Raw genomic sequence first — 20494 nt, forward strand, 5'->3', positions numbered from 1 at the left:
GTGATGGCGAACCTTTTAGAGACCAAGTGCCCAAACTGCAAACCAAAGTCCATGTAATCATTGCAGAGTGCCAACCCAGCTATTTAGCCTAAAATTACCGACAATCCCCCTTATAAGGGAAATATAATAAAGTAGTATCATGACCATTACCAGTACAACAAGATAAATACCACCATACTGATAATAAACAGACCAATATCACCAATAATATCACTAAGCAGGAGCAAATACAGCGAGGGACACTACCCCCATACAGCGAGGGACACTACCCCCATACAGCGAGGGACACTACCCCATACAGCGAGGGACACTACCCCCATACAGCGAGGGACACTACCCCCATACAGCGAGGCACACTACCCCCATACAGCGAGGGACACTACCCCCATACAGCGAGGCACACTACCCCCATACAGCGAGGGACACTACCCCCATCCAACGAGGGACACTACCCCCATCCAACGAGGGACATTACCCCCATCCAACGAGGGACACTACCCCCATACAGCGAGGGACACTACCCCCATACAGCGAGGGACACTACACCCATCCAACGAAGGACACTACCCCCATCCAGCGAGGGACACTACACCCATCCAGCTAGGAGCACTACCCCCATCCAGCGGGGAGCACTACCCCCATCCAGCGGGGAGCACTACCCCCATCCAGCGGGGGAGCACTACCCCCATCCAGCGGGGGAGCACTACCCCCATCCAGCGCGGAGCACTACCCCCATCCAGCGAGGAACACTACCCCCATCCAGTGAGAAACAAACACTACCCCCATCCAGTGAGGAACACTACCCCCATCCAGTGAGAAACAAACACTACCGCCATACAGTGAGGGACACTACCCCCATCCAGCGAGGGGCACTACCCCCATCCAGCGAGGAGCACTACCCCCATCCAGCGAGGAGCACTACCCCCATCCAGCGAGGAGCACTACCCCCATCCAGCGAGGAGCACTACCCCCATCCAGTGAGGAACACTACCTCCATACAATGACCAAATAGCAGGGGCAATATGAAGGATTGTTGAATTCAATTCGGAGGGGGGTTTGTAGGGCAAACTGACCTGCTCTGTGTCTAAGGCAGCACTAGTGAGCACAGAGCAGGTCAGATGCAGACTACAGTATGAGAGATCACTGAAGCTCTCGGCAAGCGGCAGATTTTCCTGCATTGCCTGAGCTTCAGTGATTAACAGGGAAATAGAACAGGAAGATGGTACACGTGCCCACAGAGAGGGCTGTGCGTGCCCTCTCTGGCACGCGTGCCATAGGTTCGCCACCACTGTTATAGGCAATGGAAGGCATCAAACATCCAGTGCGTCTGTTGGTTTCAATTTATGTCTAATTTGTTACTAAGCAACATTATTTTGTTTGTATATGTACCCCGTGACCTATTGAATATATCTGCAGAATATGATGATGCTATATATAAATATTTATTATTTTTTATTAAATGTATAGTATGGCTTAAAACACATAAAACTGGTTGGTCAGTGAAGTCATGTTGATATATTATGCAATGAGTCCCTGCAGCAGTGCTCAGGTGTAATCATTAGTTCGTTGCCTCTGTTCCATTGGGAAGAAGGGACTCCTTGCTTCATATATCAGTATGACGCTCAAAATCCTTTTCCCAGCACAGTGTAATCTCTGTGCAACTGTATAAGGATACTGTATGTAGTATACACCAAACATGCTTCTGTCAGAGCCCACTTTGTGAGCAACGACACTTTGTGTGGAGCCCACTTTACTCATCAAGAACCATAATAGGTTTTTTAAACGATACCCCACTATCCATTTGCCATATCCAACTGGGTGTTGTACAGAGTACACCCACAGATTGATAGTAACGTATTTACTGCCTTTTGCTATGAAACCCCATATCACCAGGCTATCTCTACCAACCTTCACGGTTCCTTCTATTTCTAAATCTATTAGCCCATTTTCCCTTCATACTTATAAATCCATTTGCACTCTTAGAGCTCGTTCTATTGACTTTTGTCTCACCTTCCCAAATCACCCATTTTCAGTCTTTTGACTGTCCACTTTTTGTATTGGAATTTTCTAGGCCAAAACACCAGTGTTTTTTTAATATATATATATATATATATATATATATATATATATATATATATATATATAGATTTATTGTTTTAATAATACATTAACAGCGAGGGTTACAAAACATTGTGAAACATTATATCAATATTTATCGAAAACACACAGAAAAAAAACAGAAATTGTAACCCAGATAAGTACCATAAATAGTCCCAATTCCCACCCTCCCACCCCACCAGCCTAACCCTACTGCCGTGAGGAAAAATAAATAAATAAATAAAATTTTGCTAACTTTCTGCCCTCTTTCCTCTTCCTCATCTGTCATTCTCCAACTCTATACACCAAATCTTTTTCCATTTATCAAGATATCCTCCCTTGACCGCCATCCATTTCTCATACTTTTTACACTTCTCCACCTCTCCCAAAAATTCTTCCTGGGCAGTCGGACACCCCCACTTCCGTGCGATGACCAGTCTTGCCAACAGGAGAACCTTGTTAACCACTGACTTTTTTTTCCCTTTCCCCATTATTAAATTGATGAAGACTGAGCAGGGCAACCTGAATAGAGCGGGGCATCTTTACTTTAAATGTTTCTTCCAAGTACAGGAAGACCCTAGACCAGTAGAAATTAACTTTATTACAGACGAATGACACATGAACGAAGTCCGCATTCTCCAAGCTACACCGCAGACACTTGGAAATAAATCCATTATAAATCCATTTGCACTCGTTAGAGCTCGTTCTATTGACTTTTGTCTCATCTTCCCAAATCAGCCATTTTCAGTCTTTTGACTGTCCACTTTTTGTATTGGAATTTTCTAGGCCAAAACACCAGTATTGATGAGCTGTTGTCATGTTGCCATTTCTCTCTCCTTGGGAAATCTTCATAACTGCTCCTCAATTCAAACCAGTGGCCTTTTCCTTTGGAATCAACCTTATAACACACTTAGATATAAGGAAATGTGAGAACAGTTTGGGATTTCCAGTATACTCATAGAAAAATATTGTTCCACCACCACAAGCAAAATTGTAACAATGCCTTTACATGACAAGAATCTGCATATCTAAGCATATGTTAAACAGGTGCTAGCCAGATTTCTGTAAGATATATCCAAGATTTTCTAGAAAATGATGGTGGTCTCATGTTCAAAGAGTGAGTGAGTTATGGAGCTGGAAAGTCAGATGCTTGAAATATTGTAACCCTTTTGCTTATCACTCTAAATGGTTTCGCACCAATGAGAGTGGGTGTATTAGCCAGGTGTCACAGAATTTACAGATGCCACCTGCTACCGTAGGATGCTGTCTCAGCACCGTATATCTACAGGGCTGATATGGAACTACCTTCCGGCCGAGCGGGGTTAATAGGCTCGATTATCACTTTGGCATAGGAGTAAAGTCAAAAAGACAGACACGGCACCTACATGGCACTTCTTTCTCACAGTAAAACATGTAGTTATAGTCCAGTTCACCCTCCAAAACAGGTAGACAGCCATCCCTGTTGAACATATGATAAATGTGGGAACACATCCTTGTACACTGTACTTTGGTTACAGGACAGACTGGTAATCTCTGGGAAGCTGTTATAGACACTATATTACTCAAGCAAAAGAAAACATAAGGCTTGAAATATTGTAACCCTTTTGCTTATCACTCTAAATGGTTTCGCACCAATGAGAGTGGGTGTATTAGCCAGGTGTCACAGAATTTACAGATGCCACCTGCTACCGTAGGATGCTGTCTCAGCACCGTATATCTACAGGGCTGATATGGAACTACCTTCCGGCCGAGCGGGGTTAATAGGCTCGATTATCACTTTGGCATAGGAGTAAAGTCACAACCATTTGTCAATTCAAAATTGATTTACTGCACCAATATGATGCTTTATAATAGTTATTTTACAGGGAATTCAAGTATTTTCTAAATAGCAGCATAAGTGAACATTTACATTACAAACACTTAGACCCCCACAGAAACTTAAAATTGCAGTTGCATTTATATTGAGTTTAGTGAATATCTAGCATTACATTCTGCATGCCCAGGGTTGTAGTGTGTGAAAACTGCTTGTATCATAAAACAAGCACATATAACATTATAGGCAATCCATTTCTGCCGCTATAATGAAAGCATACATGACCTGTTGTAGTTTATATACTCCATAATAATGTGCAGCTGTTTTGTCAGTATATGAAATTAGATTTATTCACACGTTCTTAAGGAAGTCTGAGGTTGTGTTGAAAGCAAAATCATTAGCGCTTACATTTGGAAGTCGAGAAATACATACCTTTACAAATCAAGGCGTCCGTCAGAGAAGATGATTTGTTTACAGAACATGAAATTCCAAGGAAATGAAAGCGCTGACAGACATGGCACCTACATGGCACTTCTTTCTCACAGTAAAACATGTAGTTATAGTCCAGTTCACCCTCCAAAACAGGTAGACAGCCATCCCTGTTGAACATATGATAAATGTGGGAACACATCCTTGTACACTGTACTTTGGTTACAGGACAGACTGGTAATCTCTGGGAAGCTGTTATAGACACTATATTACTCAAGCAAAAGAAAACATAAGGCCATTTTAAGGAAAACAAACTTTTTAGGAGTACATTTTCTATGGCTATGAGGTTACACATGTGTTTTACTGCATATTTATTGCCTATTAAATCACAGTGATTTGCAGGCCATATGTTTAGTTACAATGTTAGAATATGCATGATTGTTGACATTTTCCATGAAAAGTAATAGACTGATGTCTATTGTTATTGCTGATTATTTTGTTGGTAACCCTATAACCATATTGCACATGCTTTGCTAGATTGGCCTGGTATAAATTGTTGGAGGTGTGCCTATCTGCCTTGAAAACGGGTCCTGCTGACTGCTCAAGCCTAGGACTAACCACCTGACAGTAGAAAAACTCATTACTGTCACATGATTGGTACCAAGCTGGAGCAAACATCCTGGCTTCACCTATCTAACAGGAGAGAATGTTGCTAGTGTGGCATAACCAGTGGAACAATGCCTTAAAGACTACAAAGAGTTTGGGTTGGTGAAGGTGATTATTTCTAATGACAATGCAACAACAGTTAAGTGTTGGTAGGAGTGACCAGTTATTTTCTTGCAAGGAAACAAAACCAATGATGTTGACCAACATATTTGATCCTTCACTCTATAAGGTTTCACTTCAGGTGTCTGGCAGCAACTTATTTTACTCCTTCCCACACTTAAACATCCTTATCCTGTGAAGGGTGTATGAAGAAGGCTCGTGGGCTGAGCACTCTCCATGCAGGCAGGCATCTTTATGGAGACTATGTCTGGGGCGCTGCCATATTGGAGGGGGTGGCAATTGGAAATGGTAGTTGGAAGCTTCTTATTCCGTGATTGCGAAAGGCTTCAATAGAAGAGCAGTATGTTGTATGAGCCATCAGATCACCTAGAGTTAAAACAAGGGGGGCCTGAAATAATAAGAATAAACACTATTAAATTCTAGCAATTCATCATGAACTATCTTTAGAGCTTTATATACAGGAATACATTTTTCTATTGCTTTTGTGTGCACTTCTTCAAAGTATCCTATTACATATATTATCAATAAAATTTCCTATTTTTCAGCAAATTGAACACGCTGGGTCAGATGTAGCTTGGCTGGAGACTCAACAGCAATGTTAGAAACATGATTAACTCTAAGTGTATGACCTCAACCTACATAAAATAAAACATCTTGCAGCCTGTCAGGACGTATCAGTAGCATAATGTTCATCTTGCGTTACATTTAATATCAGTTTTGACTGTGATATACATTGGCAACAAAGCATATTCAATAAAAATAAACCATGCAGGAAGACCCTATGAAATATAGTCACCAAAAGGGAATGTGTCATTAGAAAATGACTTATTTTATACAGGTTTTTAAGCTTTTAAAAAATTAAATACAATAAAATGTTCTGTATTCCATATTTTCTATATTTAATAAAAATCATATTATCATTAAAATTCTCACTCGAGGCTTAATGATAGTTTGACAGATTATGTATGGATTTTCAATGCAACAGTCGCAACATTTTTTACAGAAAGGATTACTATAGAAGACAACACCTCTATAGAACTCGCCATCATTACCTCCATTTCTGATGATAATTATCTCCTAGTAATGAGTATGCCTAATAAACTAAACTGAGTCAGTTCTAGACATTACTGCCTATGGCCAGGAGGCTGTATTGAACTGGGCTTTTTTTCCCACCAGATACATATGGTATACTTAATCTGCCACCGGTTTCAAGGGTCCCAAAGCTCAGGTCACAGGGTCAATTACAATTTGCTACCCCTGTTTTTGCCAAAGCATAAATTGACATAAATGACTTTTGGGTTACCCACTATCTCTCATTTCCAGGTAGTGTCTCCTTCTTGTGCTGACAGTGAGCACAGAGGACACTTGTGCAACCAACAGAATCTTTTCACAATACTTGAAAAATGGTTGGCTTGGCAATTATCCTGCCGGGTGCATATTTGCATCTTTCTTTTTTAGAATTTAGACTCTTTCCAGCTATGCCAGGACATGGCATATAATTGATCCGGGAACACAATCTACTAAGAAGCCAGAGCCTATTAGTAGATACAGGGCAACATTTGCTGGCAGGGAAAGCTCAGGACTGGCACAGAATGCGCCAGATCCTGATAAATTCCCCCAATAACCTTGCATATATAGATAATAAGAACAAGAAGAAAAAACACAATGGTGGACATTTACTTACATTCCCCCTCTAGTTCACTGAAAGTGCATTGTCCGATGATAATGCACAGTGCCGTGATTCACTAAGGTTGTGCGCCTGATATCATACATGTGTCACTTCCCTACTCAGGTCCGACAGAGTTCACTATCTTTTAAGTGTTGCATGTAAGTGCATTGTCTTGCAACACAATTTGAAAGTTAAATCCAGCGCTCAGTTTGAATCAGTCGGATTGTCTGACGGCGCGCCCCCAGATTTGTGTCACATGAAAGCCAGTGCAGCTGCGCCAAAAATCAAACATGTGGGACACAATCCCAGCACAGATCCCTGCTGAATACCTGTCCAAGCCGTGCGATCCCCAAAAAAGACACACAGTCCGACGAAAGTGTGATCAAAAAATACATATGAAAACACAAATATGAGATAAGACAACTGCATACATGTGGTGCACTTTGGTAAGGGCATATTGTAATGCGTATCCCAAGCAAACCCCTGCCACAATATAGAAAAAAAATATTCTTCATATTTGGCAAAAGTAGGGCACAAATCAATATGCCAGTAGATTGATAAAGGCAATACACAATTAGAGAACATTCTGAGACACATAATCAAGTAGCACCTAGCAATACAATAATACGCTGAGATGTTAGGTGAGCCTATGAAGGGGAATATCGTGAAAACTCTATGTGCATAGTCACTGCTGATGAGATATGTGGGGTTTTCACTTAGAGGCTCTGACCCCAAAAACCTTTGTTTTTATAACTTCAGATATGCAGTAGCAACACTTGATATCTTACTGTAAATATTTACTGCGTTATAATGTAAATATTACATATTACAAATCACTATAAAACTGCAGGGATACGTTTTCGTGCAGTTATTTTTGAAGAACTAACTAGTCATTTGGTTCAGTGTGTGTCATTTCCTTGTTAAGAATACTGTATCTTGTTCGTTTCATAGAAATAACTAGACTTTGGAGTAAATGCCATGCCTGTCATCATGCTATTGGCTTATACAATATTATGCTAATGAAATAATTACAATGGTAAAAATATCAACCCAGTATACCCTAACTCAATAAGAAAAGTCATAAATGGTTGCATATAGTTTCTTATACTTGCTGTGACCACTCCGAGCTTCTTCTCATGTGGCTTATGATGTCACCCAGAACACCTCCAAAGGAATTTACTGGTTCCTTACTAGCGGTTTGGCATATACAATTCTTCACCTTATTATTGTTATGACAGTGCACACAGAGTTTTATAGCCAGCGTGAAACCAGATAACCTTTCTTTTCATTTTTCTTTTCAATTTTATGGCCTCTACTAAATGAATTTTAGCAGGTCACCCACAAAAAAGGTGCGATTTACCCCTGTTAGTGCCAATGGGGCCTACAATGCATTTCTGGAATTGCACTGCAGGCCCCTCTAGGACTGAAGTGAAAGCCATACTCCTTTTTTGTGTAACTTGTAAAATCGAGTTGTTAAATTAATCCATCTGGCATAGTTTTTAAGTTTGACTTTATAGTTAACGCCTGGTTTTGGACACTCGATGCATGGGTTTAGTTTATAGATCCACATGCTTCTTTCTTTGTTTCCTGTTGGCACATTGTAATACTGAACATTCTTTTTTTTTTTTTTTGCTTCTACCCATATTTCTGTTCTTTGATTTATCTTCATTCTAACAAAGTAACGCCATCAGGATTTTCATTTTCATTCAGAAATAAAGGAAGCCTAGCAAAATACTTTGACGGGTTTAATGTTGCTGCTAGATTTTATGTGTTTTACAGCACTTAATCTGAATTACACATTGCTATGCATATTGGACATAGTAGACAAAGCAGAGTTTTGCATAAGGTTAATATTTTTATAAGAATATATTTGGATTTCATCGAACATCCCTTATAGCTTGGCCAAAATACATGTGAATAGTTAATAATATGATTTTTTACTTTGTATAATTATTTATCTTAACTTCTAATGCTCTATCCCTTAATCAAATAAAAATAGAAATAAAATTACCAGTCACCAAAATGTTTTAATTCCTCTAGAAAAACAAAGGTCTGCAAAGTCTGAAACTGTAATGTTACCCTCCCCTAGGCCAATCCCCTAGTGCAGTGATAGCAAACCTTTTAGAGACTGAGTGCCCAAACTACAACCAAAATCCACTTATTTACCAGGAAGTGCCAACACGGCATTTCAAGCAGTAACTTATTGCTACCAGTTCTTCTACATCATTCAATTGTATTGGCTCTCCTAAGGCCACCAATACAGTTAATAAAAGGTGGGCAAATAAATTCAGACAATCATTGTAGATTCTCTCCAGGAAGAATGGTGGGTCAGCAGCATGACCTCTAAAGACAATGCAGTTCTGTCGACACCTTCTCACTTTTCCCACAGTTTCAAACAGCCAATGAAGTGTCGCTTTAAAATAGCGCTGAGAGCAGCATCCCTTAAGTTGCTTGGGACTGCAAGAAGATTTGGTGGATTTGGTCTTGTTTGGTGAAATTAGGGCAATGGCCTGAGTGCCCACAGAAAGGACTCTGAGTGCCACCTCTGGCACCAGTGGTACATGTAACATAACTTTGGAACGCTTATAAAGTAACCTAATTTTTGTGATTATAGTATGATTTGGGAGCTGTCTGATTTTTAAAGAATTATGGTAGAAAATAAGTATTTGGTCAATAACAAAAGGTCATCTCAAGTATTTGTTATACATCCTTTATTGGCAATGGCAAAGGGAAACATTTTCTGTAAACTTTTACAAGGTTGGCAAATATTGTTTCTGCTATGTTGGCCCATTCTCCCATGCAGGTCTCCTCTAGAGCAGAGATATTTTGGTGCTGTTGCTGGGCAACATAGACTTTCAACTTCCTCCAAAGGTTTTCAATGGGGTTGAGATCTGCAGACTGGCTAGGCCACTCCAGGACCTTGAAATGCCTGTTATGAAGCCACTCCTTTGTTGCCCTGGCGGTGTGCTTGGGATCATTGCCATGCTGAAAGATCCAGTAACATTTCATCTTCAGTGCACTTGCATATGGAAGGAGGTTTGGACTCAGAATCTCCCCATTAATTCTTTCATGTACACGGATCAGTCCTCCTGGTCCCTTTGCAGAGAAACGTTTCCAAAGCATGATGTTGCCACTTCCATGTTTCACAGTATGTATGGTGGGTGTTCTTTGGAAGCAACTCAGCACTCGCTCTTTTCCAAACACAACGAGTTGTGTTTTTACCAAACAGTTCTACTTTTGTTTCATCTGACCATATGACATTCTTCCAATACACAAAATGTTCTCTAGTAAATTTCGTACAGGCTCGAATATGTACAAGTTTAAGCAGAGGACACATCTGAAGCTGCAGGAGTGACTGGTGGCATAGTGTGTTAGTCCCAGCTTTCTGAAGGTCTTTCACTAGGTCCCCCAATGTGGTTCTGAGATTTTTTTTAATGATTTTTGTGATCATTTTGACCCCACCGGATGAGACCCGGCATGGAGCCCCTGATTGAGGGAGTTCAGTGGTCTTGTCTGCCATTTTCTAATTATTGGTACCATGGTTGATTTGCCTATTGCAGATTCTTGCCAGCCTGGTGCAGGTCTACAATTTTGTTTCTGGTGCCATTTAACAGTTATTTGGTCTTCACCATAGTGGAGTTTGGAGTGTGACTTTATTTTCCACCCTAATTTGCACATAAATTCTTTAATAATCAGACAATGTGATTTTCTGGATTTGTTTCCACATTTTGTGACTCATAGTTGAGGTCTACCTATGATGTCAATTACCTCACTCATCTTTTTAAGTGAGAGAACTTGCACAATTGGTGGCTGACTAAATACTCCCCCCCCCCCCCCCGCTGTATAGAGAGACATCAGAGAAAATATGACAAGGGTTAGGGAAAGCCTCCAGCCAAAACTGAACAATATAAGAGCCTCCAATATGGAAATGATTGTTTATGAATACATGACAAGAAAATTTCAGTAAAAAAAACTTGGCGCATCATAATTTATTCCATAACACCATTTGTGGTTATTGAATCCTTGCTCGTAATATATGTCATTCCGTGGTAGCACATTGGCATCTGCAGTTTAGCCAACCTACACTGATGTGATAATATTGTGAACTTCAGTTAAGTGGAACTTAAAACTTTGTCTAAGATAAAGAACCATGCACATCATACAGAAATTCTCATCATTGTGTTTAATATGTGATGGCTAAAAGATGACAAAAACCAAAACTACTCATTGTCTACAAGCAGACTGTTTACAAAACACATTACAGTCAGGAGTCATCTTTCTTGAATGATGTTTACTGGCATTTTATGTTAAAAACCAAAAGGAAAATGCTGAGACTAAACAAGAACAAGAAAAAAAAATATTTTTTTAAATCAAAATTTTGTTAAGTCATCATGAGAAGTAAATTATAGGCTGGCAGGGTTGAGATTTTTTTAGTGACAGTGTTACACTGTATAAAGCGGTAAAGAGGAAGGGCTTTCAGTCCTGTAGATTGATTAGAGTGATAAGTAGTAATTCAGATAAGATTCCTGTCATACTGTCAGACTGAGACCTTTGGACCCCCAGATAAAATAACTCTAGGAACCAGTTCTACATCAATCCATAGTAACCTTCAGAATCGGTTGTCTTGTGATCAACCTTTAAGGCCCCTCATATACTTGAGTGTGTAATGCGCCCAACTCACATCATACACACAGCTTGGAATGTTCAACCCCCCCAAAAAAAGGCTTTAAAAATTAGAACCCGAGGGGCTCCAACTTTCATTAACACCTATCGAGCACAGAGCCCTTCAGGGATATTTGCATAATTTTAAAAGCCTTTTTTTTTTTTTTTTTGCAAAAACCAGGGCATAAGAAAATAAAAGAAGAGCAGATCCTGTCAAAGGGGGGGGGGGGGGACACAACTGCATGTCTGTGTGCTCGGTTTACAATCCTTCATCCTGGTGGTAGGTGTTATTTTCCAGCAAGAATAAACCAAATTAACAGACTTCGTATAGTGTACATCACTTATATTTCGCATGAATCTATTTTTATTCCATGAAGTGAATTCTTTGAGCATATGATATAATAGTAATGTTAGCATTTTCCTTGGGTGATCTGACATCATATGAAATAACAGGCTTTTATAGAGTAGCCTGTGTGCGACCATGCCCTGCTTGTAATTAAAATATATTTTGCGGCATTTATATTGTTCCTTACATTATAGTTATGAAGTCTTTATGTATTTCTAGACTGAACCCTACAATCATTTTATATGTGGGTGGTCCTTTTCTGCTTGCATTGTAGGTTGTATCATTATACGATATATAGTCACCAGGGAATCTACTTCTAAATGTTTTGAGTCATTTTGTTCTATTTTGATCTTTAGATAACCAGCAAATTTACTGCTTCCATTCCAGTAAATACTGTTAATACTACCTTCCTTCCTTCCGTGTCTCTTGCTCTGTGTGCAACACCCTATGGTTGAAGCATTACGATACACTGCAATTGTAGAGATATTTTATATCATTAAAACTACATGATCCGGCAGACACAAGTAATGCAGTAACAAGTGATACATCACCATGTTACTCCTGTATAATCTACACTTCTTGTACAAAATCATTGTTCATCTTGAAGCTGCATTTCTTTTTTTTTTTTACCTTCATTTTTTTTCTAGTTTTAGTTCTATTATCTGTTCATATTTGTCACATAGATATAGTCAAAAATTATTAAGAAGCCTAGCCTAGTATTTATTCTTTTGTGCCTCTTCCTTGTTTCAGGGAGGTTTTTTGCTCCTAACTTATCTGGATATGGTTGTGCAGAATATTCTGGTAGCATCAAATAACTACCATAAGAACATATTGAATAAAAATAAGGAATTTAGTTTTTTTGTGTTTTTTTTTTAGTTTGACAGGAGAATAATCATTGCGTGGCTGCCTCTCAAGGTTTAAGTGGTGCTCCGGTATTGAAACTCTTTAAGATAGAGCTGTATGCTTAAGCTCAGTGAAAAAAGAAAGTACCTGTTACTGAATTCCCTTTCAAAGCAAAGTGTTGGGGGGGGGGATTATTTGGATGTTGCTGGTAAAAACATTACAATTATATTAAAAACAAGATTTTTTGTTCTATTACACTATAAAGTCTCAAAGATGTATTTTATAGATGACACAACTACTAAATTAATATTATATTTGATATTTGAACACTTATAAACTCACAAGTAGTGTAAACTATGAAATGCTATATGGTTTTCTTTCTATTGCGTGGAATGCTGGGCCATGGAATGTCTACACTGCAGATATTTAATTGTTGTACTACTCCTTATTTAATCAGGGCTGGGAAGAATCAGTGGATGCTGCATTGTCTCACCTTTTGAGGACATGTTTATCTAAGAGTTCTAAAGAGCAAGCATTAAACCTCACCAGCCAGCTGACCATTCCAAAAGATACATCCAAGCTGAAGAAACACATCACCTTATTGTGTGATAGACTGGCCAAGGGGGGAAGGTTGTCTTTAAGCGCTGATTCTGCATCTCAACAGTCTAACCTCACCCAAGGTAAATGTTTTTGAGATTTTAAACAACTATATACAAATACAGAATGCATCATTATATCACCTGTATTTACATTTAATGTTTTTTGTTTATACAATGCAAAAACTGATCAATTTTTTGTCCTATAGAAATAATATCACTGAATGCAAATACTGAAGAAACACTGAAAAAATACTGGTCAAATACTAATTAATTCATTTTTGTCCCTATCATGTGGATGTTTCCTCTCAAATTGTGTGCCCTCTACATGCCCTCAATTGGATAAGTGCCCCTCTTAATCCTTTCTCATTCCTGTGCCCCCCCCCTACATATTTAGCCCCCCAAAATATGTTTTATATTTCCCCCATCAATAGTTTTATTGCCCCTCCTCCTGGATGTTGGTACCATTAAAAGACCTTAAAGTGAACATTTGCACATATACAGCCAGTGACAGGTTCCTATAGAGCTCTATTAACTAACTGACATCCTTCTTTTAGCTAAAAATAGTTTCGCTTACATCCACATAAATAACCTTTATCTTATTTTATATGGCATCAGAGGGGGTGTGTCCTGCTCAGCCCGCCCCTCCCATCTAATACTGCCCATGCCTTATGCCTTCTTACTGGTCATGTCATGTGACCAGAGTGACATCATTTCAGGTCCTTTAGCAATAGCAAACTGTACCCCATGCAAGTATCTGACTACATGAAGTCACAACTGCCTCCATGGACTTCTACTCCTCTCCATCCTCCATGGAGGCTGCTGTGATTTCATGTAATCACTTACATGGTGTACAGTTTGCTATTATTAGATGGCTAAACGACCTGCAATGTCACTCTGGTCACATAACATGAATGTAACACAAGGCACTGTGTAAAAAAATTTATACCATATTTTCCATGTGTACATAGAGCTTTATATGTCTGTAGTTGAATATTATCAGACAGTCCCTAAGTACAAGAGCAGTAATTTGAAAAGACACAGAGCTGTCAATCTAAATAATGGGTCGTGGTTCACTGCCAGCCTGACATGAGTCACAAAAGCTCATTTGCATATTAGGTACATTATGGTACAGTGCCTCGCTGGTAGCTAATTTTAGGTGATATGGGGAGGACTTTATCAGCAGGCATTGGTCAAAATCTGGTGACAAGTCCCCTTTAAGAAGAAGCACCAAAGATAGTCTTCACCTCCCCAACCCCCTGCAGTCCGAGTCAATTTTAAATTCCGAGTCAACATACTGTGGTGCTTGGGACTGCAGGAGGATGCAGTCAGTCCATGATGGAGTGACTGCCCTGCAGGCCCACAGAGAGGGCTCTAAGTGCCTTCTCTGTCACCAGACACCTAACTTATATTTTGGAAACTCAAGCCATCATTGTGTACAGTGATGAAGAACAAAATGCAGTTGGATTGTAACCTATAAATACAGGTAATTGAAAAATATTCCACTAGTATAAATGTCTGCATATGCTTATTGCTTGTCATGTACTTTATCATACTATAGGTGGTCCCTACATCACTGTAAAATGCCAGTATATTGACACTAAGCATTTTCCTTTGGAGACATGTTGAATATAAGAACTGATTTTATGGCCTTTTAACTATCTCAACAGCAATGTTGGAATGTTTCCCATTTCTTTGCTATTTGCAAAGTGGCATATGAAAAGTCAAAGGACTTGTAAATAATACCCCCTTCAATATGTTTAAAGAGTAATGACCGTGATGAGAGTCAACATCCTCATGGGATAGAAAAACCCTTTTTTCTCATGTTTACTCACTGAGAGCTTAAACTGGTGACCATTTTTGATGGATGAGTATAGATGCTAATGACAGATATGAGGGAAACTAACTAGTTCACAGCATCCAATAATATTATTTTTGTTTTAATTTTGACAAGTTTATTTGTGAGCGTGAAAAGTATTTAACCCTTCTATAACCAGGGTTCTGTGCCCCTTATTTCCCAAAGCAAAATGTTATACATTCTGCAAACTTTGCATACTGTAAGTGGATAATAGAGTAAAAATGGAGAAAAAAAGCTGCTGATCAGAGGTATCAGACTACTTGTGTCCATAGAAGTCTATGTGGAATAATCATCAGGAGTTGAGTGAAAGACACGAGGAGAGACACAGGCAGCTAATGGGAAGTTTTCTTCCTCACTCCAAGCTCTGTATTCACATAAATGCTTATTTGCCTCTCTTCGTAATGTAAATGTTTTTACAATGTGTAACATAGAAAACAAAGATCATTGTTATCAGTGATGTGTATACTGAGGCAGAGAAACACACATTGGGGGATATTTACCAAGCCAATCGCGCCAGAATTTTGCTTCAATGTGCACCAAAACCGTAACCACATAACAAGAGTTTTAGGCTACATTCACATCACTTCTTTGTTTATATGCTCAGCGTATATTACCAGAAAGCTCCCAACATATGTGTTGAATGTATACTTAGAAATATACTGGCTGAACGAGGCATCCTTTTTGCTTCCATCTGTATACAGGCGGTCCCCTACTTAAGAACATCCGACTCACAGACGACCCCTAGTTACAAAGGGACACTTCAATAATCAGCTGTAACAGTAATAAAAGGTGTCTGCAATTAAGCTTTATTGTTAATCTTGGTTGTTATGACAACCCAACATTTTTAAAATGCAATTGTCACAAAGACCAAAAATATTCTGTCTGGGGTTACAAAAATAAAATATACAGTTCTGACTTGCATACAAATTCAACTCAGGAGCAAACCTACAGAATCTATCTTGTACTGCCTGCACATTGTAAACTGTGTAAAAAAAACAAAGGATTGAAAGATGCAGCAAGCTACAACTTTCTTTTCAGCTCCATATTTCTCTTCTGCTGCATCTTTCTATTCTACGTATATGTCATTCAGCAGAGGCCATTGGATGCAATGGAAGATGGATACAAAGTATTGGCCTCCGCTGAGCGGACACTGAGGGAAATCTCCAGTGATCACATTGTCCATATAAGGACAGTGCCATCACTGGGGGAAACATCCTGAACATCAGCAGTAGCCAATCTCTATCTGCTGTCGATGTTACTCCTCAGACTGTCTAGTCTAAATTTACACTGTCTATTGAGATTTTCTGGATCACTGTTTTGCTGATGTTCCCACCTTCGTTTCATGTGCAACATCCTGGTAGATGGCAGCATATTTCAAGAATGTCTTGGTACATTTGTCTATAAATCCTTTTATAAATGATACGAAGTTTGGCATCACTGTATGCTGAAAAGCAGCCACACACCCATCCCACCATCTCACCAACTTCACTGTTTGCATGGTGTTGTTGGGGTTGATATGCAGTTCCTTTTGGCCTCCATACATGGCATGCATTATAGTATCCAAAGAGTAAAATGTTGGTCTTATCTGACCAGACTACATTCTCCCAGTATTTCACATGCTTGTCTAAATGTTGTTGAGTAAGCTTTTTTAAAGCAAAGGGGTCTTGGGTGGTGAGTATGCATTCAGGCCATGGAGGTTGAGTGAATTACTTTTTGTGACTTTTCCATGGCTTTGTTTTTTTACCAATTTCTTATCATGTTCAATACTTTTACCCTATCATTTCTTATTATTATACATGCCTTAATTTATGGACAATTCTGGTTTAATTTCTTTGATGGTGTGGATTGGTTGGGTTGTTAACAGCATTTGGTGAGAATGTCATATTTATAGCACCTGTAGAAATATATTCATTTAGAAAATTGTTGATGTGTTCAATACTTTTTACACCTACTGTATTCAATTCAATCCCAAGTAGGCTTAGTAGTGCCCAAATGTGGATAAGTAAGTTCTCCATTTCACAACTTAACCAGTTAAGGACCGGGCCCTTTCCTTTTTTTTCATGTCCATTTTTCCCTCCCCACCTTCAAAAATGTATAACTTTTTTATTTTTACACGAAAAGAGCTGTGTGATAGCTTGTTTTCTGCGTAACAAATTGCACTGCATAGTGATGGTATTAAATATTCCATGCCATGTACTCGGAAGCGGGAAAAAAATTCCAGATGCAGTGAAAATGGTGAAAAAACGCATTTGCGCCATTTTCTTGTAGGCTTGGATATTACGTCTTTCACTGAGCGCCCCAAATGACATGTCTACTTTATTCTTTGGGTCGGTACGATTAAGGGGATACCAAATTTGTAAAGGTTTTATAATGTTTTCATACATTTACAAAAATTTAAACCTACTGTACAAAAATTATTTTTTTGATTTTGCCATCTTCTGGCGCTAATAACATTTTTATACTTTGGTGTACGGAGCTGTGGGTGGTGTCATTTTTTGCGAAATTTGATAATATTTTCAATGATATCATTTTTAGGACTGTACGACCTTTTCATCACTTTTTATAGATTTTTTTATATTTTTCAAAATGGCAAAAAAGTGCCATTTTCGACTTTGGGCGCTATTTTCCGTTACGGGGTTAAACACATTGAAAAACCGTTATCATATTTTGATAGATCGTGCATTTTCGGACGCGTCGATACCTAATGTGTTTATGACTTTTACTGTTTATTTATGTCAGTTCTAGGGAAAGGGGGGTGATTTGAAATTTTAGGGTTTTTTATTATAATTTTTTTTTAAAACTTTTTTTTATTTTTCTTTTTACTATTTTTCAGACTCCCTAGGGTACTTTAACCCTAGATTGTCTGATCGATCCTATCATATACTGCCATACTACAGTATGGCAGAATATGGGGATTTTCCTCTTCATTCATTACAATGTGCTATCAGCACATTGTAATGAAGGGGTTAAAACGAAATAGCCTCGGGTCTTCGTGAGACCCGAGGCTACCATGGAGACTGATCGCCGCCCCCCGATGACGTCACGGGGAGCGCCGATCCCAGGTAAGATGGCGGTGCCCATGCGCCGCTATCTTCTTGAGGCTGCCGGCAAAGCCGGCACCGATTGCGGGTGTTGCCGGTAAGCCTTTGCTGCAATATGCAGTAAAGACCTACCGGCTATGGAGAGGGCTCAGCTCGTGAGCCCTCTCCATGCAGCGCAACCCGTCGCGAAGTGGTTAATGCTGTATTCATAGGTTTTGGTAACATGAAACTGAGTGTTTCAGGATTGGGACAGGTAGATGAGTTTTATTCTTTATTAATTTCCTAAATTATAACATCCATAACCCCCTATGACAAATAATAAAAGCTAATGCAAAGTGTACTTTTATTCACTCACATTTTTGACACATTTTAGGCTGGATTGAATATGAAGTTAATTTATTCCTTAAGATGCAAGTCTCAATTGTGCTACATGACTCCATGTGATGAGCTGGTGTGAAAGTTGCTTCACAGACTTCCTGTTCTTTAAGCATTCGGTCCCCACAGAACTCATTACTGAGAGCTATCTGCTCTCCTTGTGGTATTCCCACAAAGACAAGATTCTTAAATATACTCAGTATAACAAAATAACACATTCTCTAATTTACTGTTATTAACAAAAATACAGCATTTCACAGGTACAATTCCAACCTGTCTCTATCAGTCCTGGTTGCCCCTGGTTCCAACCGTGAATCTTCTGACTTCGGGTCAGGAAGACATATTATTCTCCTGTCTGACTCTGCACTGAGCTCCTCTCTTTAGTGCCCCCTTTCCCCTGCATTCCAAGACGAGCTCACACACAGACTTCCTACCAGCAAGCAGCTTGAGGAGAGAAAATCTACAAGCTACAGACAGATAAGGTCTTTATCCACTGCTCTCTTTCTATGTTTCAGATACTAGTGAATGTTCAGAGGCTAAATTAAAATGCATATGAACCTGTACTCTGATAATCTAACCACATTTTCATCACACTGTATAAAACAGAACTAGAGGGATCATGAAGTGTCTGCTTAGAGATTGTCTGCACACAAATTGTAAAGTAATGGGTTCAAAATGATCTTTATTGTGTAAATATCACTGGGGGATTGAAAGTTGAGAATTGTCTTTCATGGGCAAACCCCTTTAAGTATTTTATTCTGCTTTCTGGAACAAACGCAATTGAAAGCAGTTAAAATGGATAACATGCAATAATATTTTTTTTTGTTTAATTATTTTTTGTCATGGACATTGATTTTTTTGTGCTCTATTTTAAACTGCTATTCAATTTTTTTTATTTCTCTTTATAGGGTTCAGTACCTCATCACTATCTCTGGGCACTGCATAGTTTCTTAGTTCAGAACTGCAAGCTGGAGCTCTCATGCGTCCTAACATTATACACTGACATCAATAGGAGAAACCATGGACCCACCATAAGTATACAGAAGCTATAGCTCATGGCAGAAAATTAACATCTGAATTACAGAAAATTGAGATGACAATCCTCGTAAATGCCTCATAACTTAAGGGGAAAACTTTTCATGTTTGCAGAAATTGACCTAACAGAGCTACAAATCAGTGCTGTGAAGCAGCTTAACAACTTCCAGATCACGTTCTTTTATGACACAGAATAAAGGTATCATCCAGAAAATTAGCTTTGAAGTGATGAAGTTTTGTTGTGCAAAGTCACAGAGACAGAGAGTTAAAGGGGTTGTCCACTTGCAGAAAATAATTGATATGATTTGTGTAAGGAAAAGTTATACTATTTTCATCACAATTTCTGTATCAATTCCTCATGGTTTTCTATATCTCTGCTTGCTGTCATTCTATAGGAAGCTTCTTTGTTTACTTCCAGTGAATAGAAATCGGTCCATGGTCATGTGACGGACACACAGGTGCAGGAGCTGTTATTATCACACGGTTCCAATTACCCTGTGTATAATAATGCCTTGTGCGTCTACGTGTCCTTCACAAGACCATGGATAGATTTCTATGCACTGGAAATAAACTTAGAGGCTTTCCATAGAAGAACAACAAACAGAAGTCTAGAAAACCATGAGGAATTGATGCAGAAAGTATATTGGAAAATTGTATAACTTTTATATAATCAATATCAATCATTTGCTGAAAGTGGAGAACCCTCAAACTCTGAAGGAAAGTTCTTCCTACCGCAGAACACCCCTTGGACTGGTTAGTGATACTGCTAAAAATAAACCTTCCATAAGGAATCTATCATCAGAAGTAGATGTGATGGTAGATTCCTCCTGCCTGCCTCTTGCCCTAATCTGTACCTTAATCATTGTGGAACCTAACCTAACTTGTTAAAAACTTTTAGTAATATGTAAATTAACTGCAGATGCTACTGTACTTGCCTGGGCGGG

The 20494-nt window shown here is 39.0% G+C and overlaps 1 protein-coding gene across 5 annotated transcripts in view; it reads left to right on the top strand.

Annotated features, from left to right (window-relative positions):
- Positions 1-20121, top strand: part of BBS9 (Bardet-Biedl syndrome 9) — a 271289-nt gene extending 251168 nt beyond the window's left edge. For all 5 annotated transcript variants that reach the window (XM_072153261.1, XM_072153264.1, XM_072153263.1 and 2 more), the window contains 2 exons: positions 13103-13325; positions 19424-20121. In XM_072153261.1, the coding sequence (XP_072009362.1) occupies positions 13103-13325; positions 19424-19461 (261 nt within the window). In that variant the 3' untranslated portion in view covers positions 19462-20121. The remainder of the gene's footprint in view (positions 1-13102; positions 13326-19423) is intronic.
- The last annotated feature ends 373 nt before the right edge of the window (positions 20122-20494 follow it).

Source organism: Engystomops pustulosus, chromosome 5 (genome assembly GCF_040894005.1).
Source record: "Engystomops pustulosus chromosome 5, aEngPut4.maternal, whole genome shotgun sequence".
Classification (NCBI taxonomy): Eukaryota; Metazoa; Chordata; class Amphibia; order Anura; family Leptodactylidae; genus Engystomops; species Engystomops pustulosus.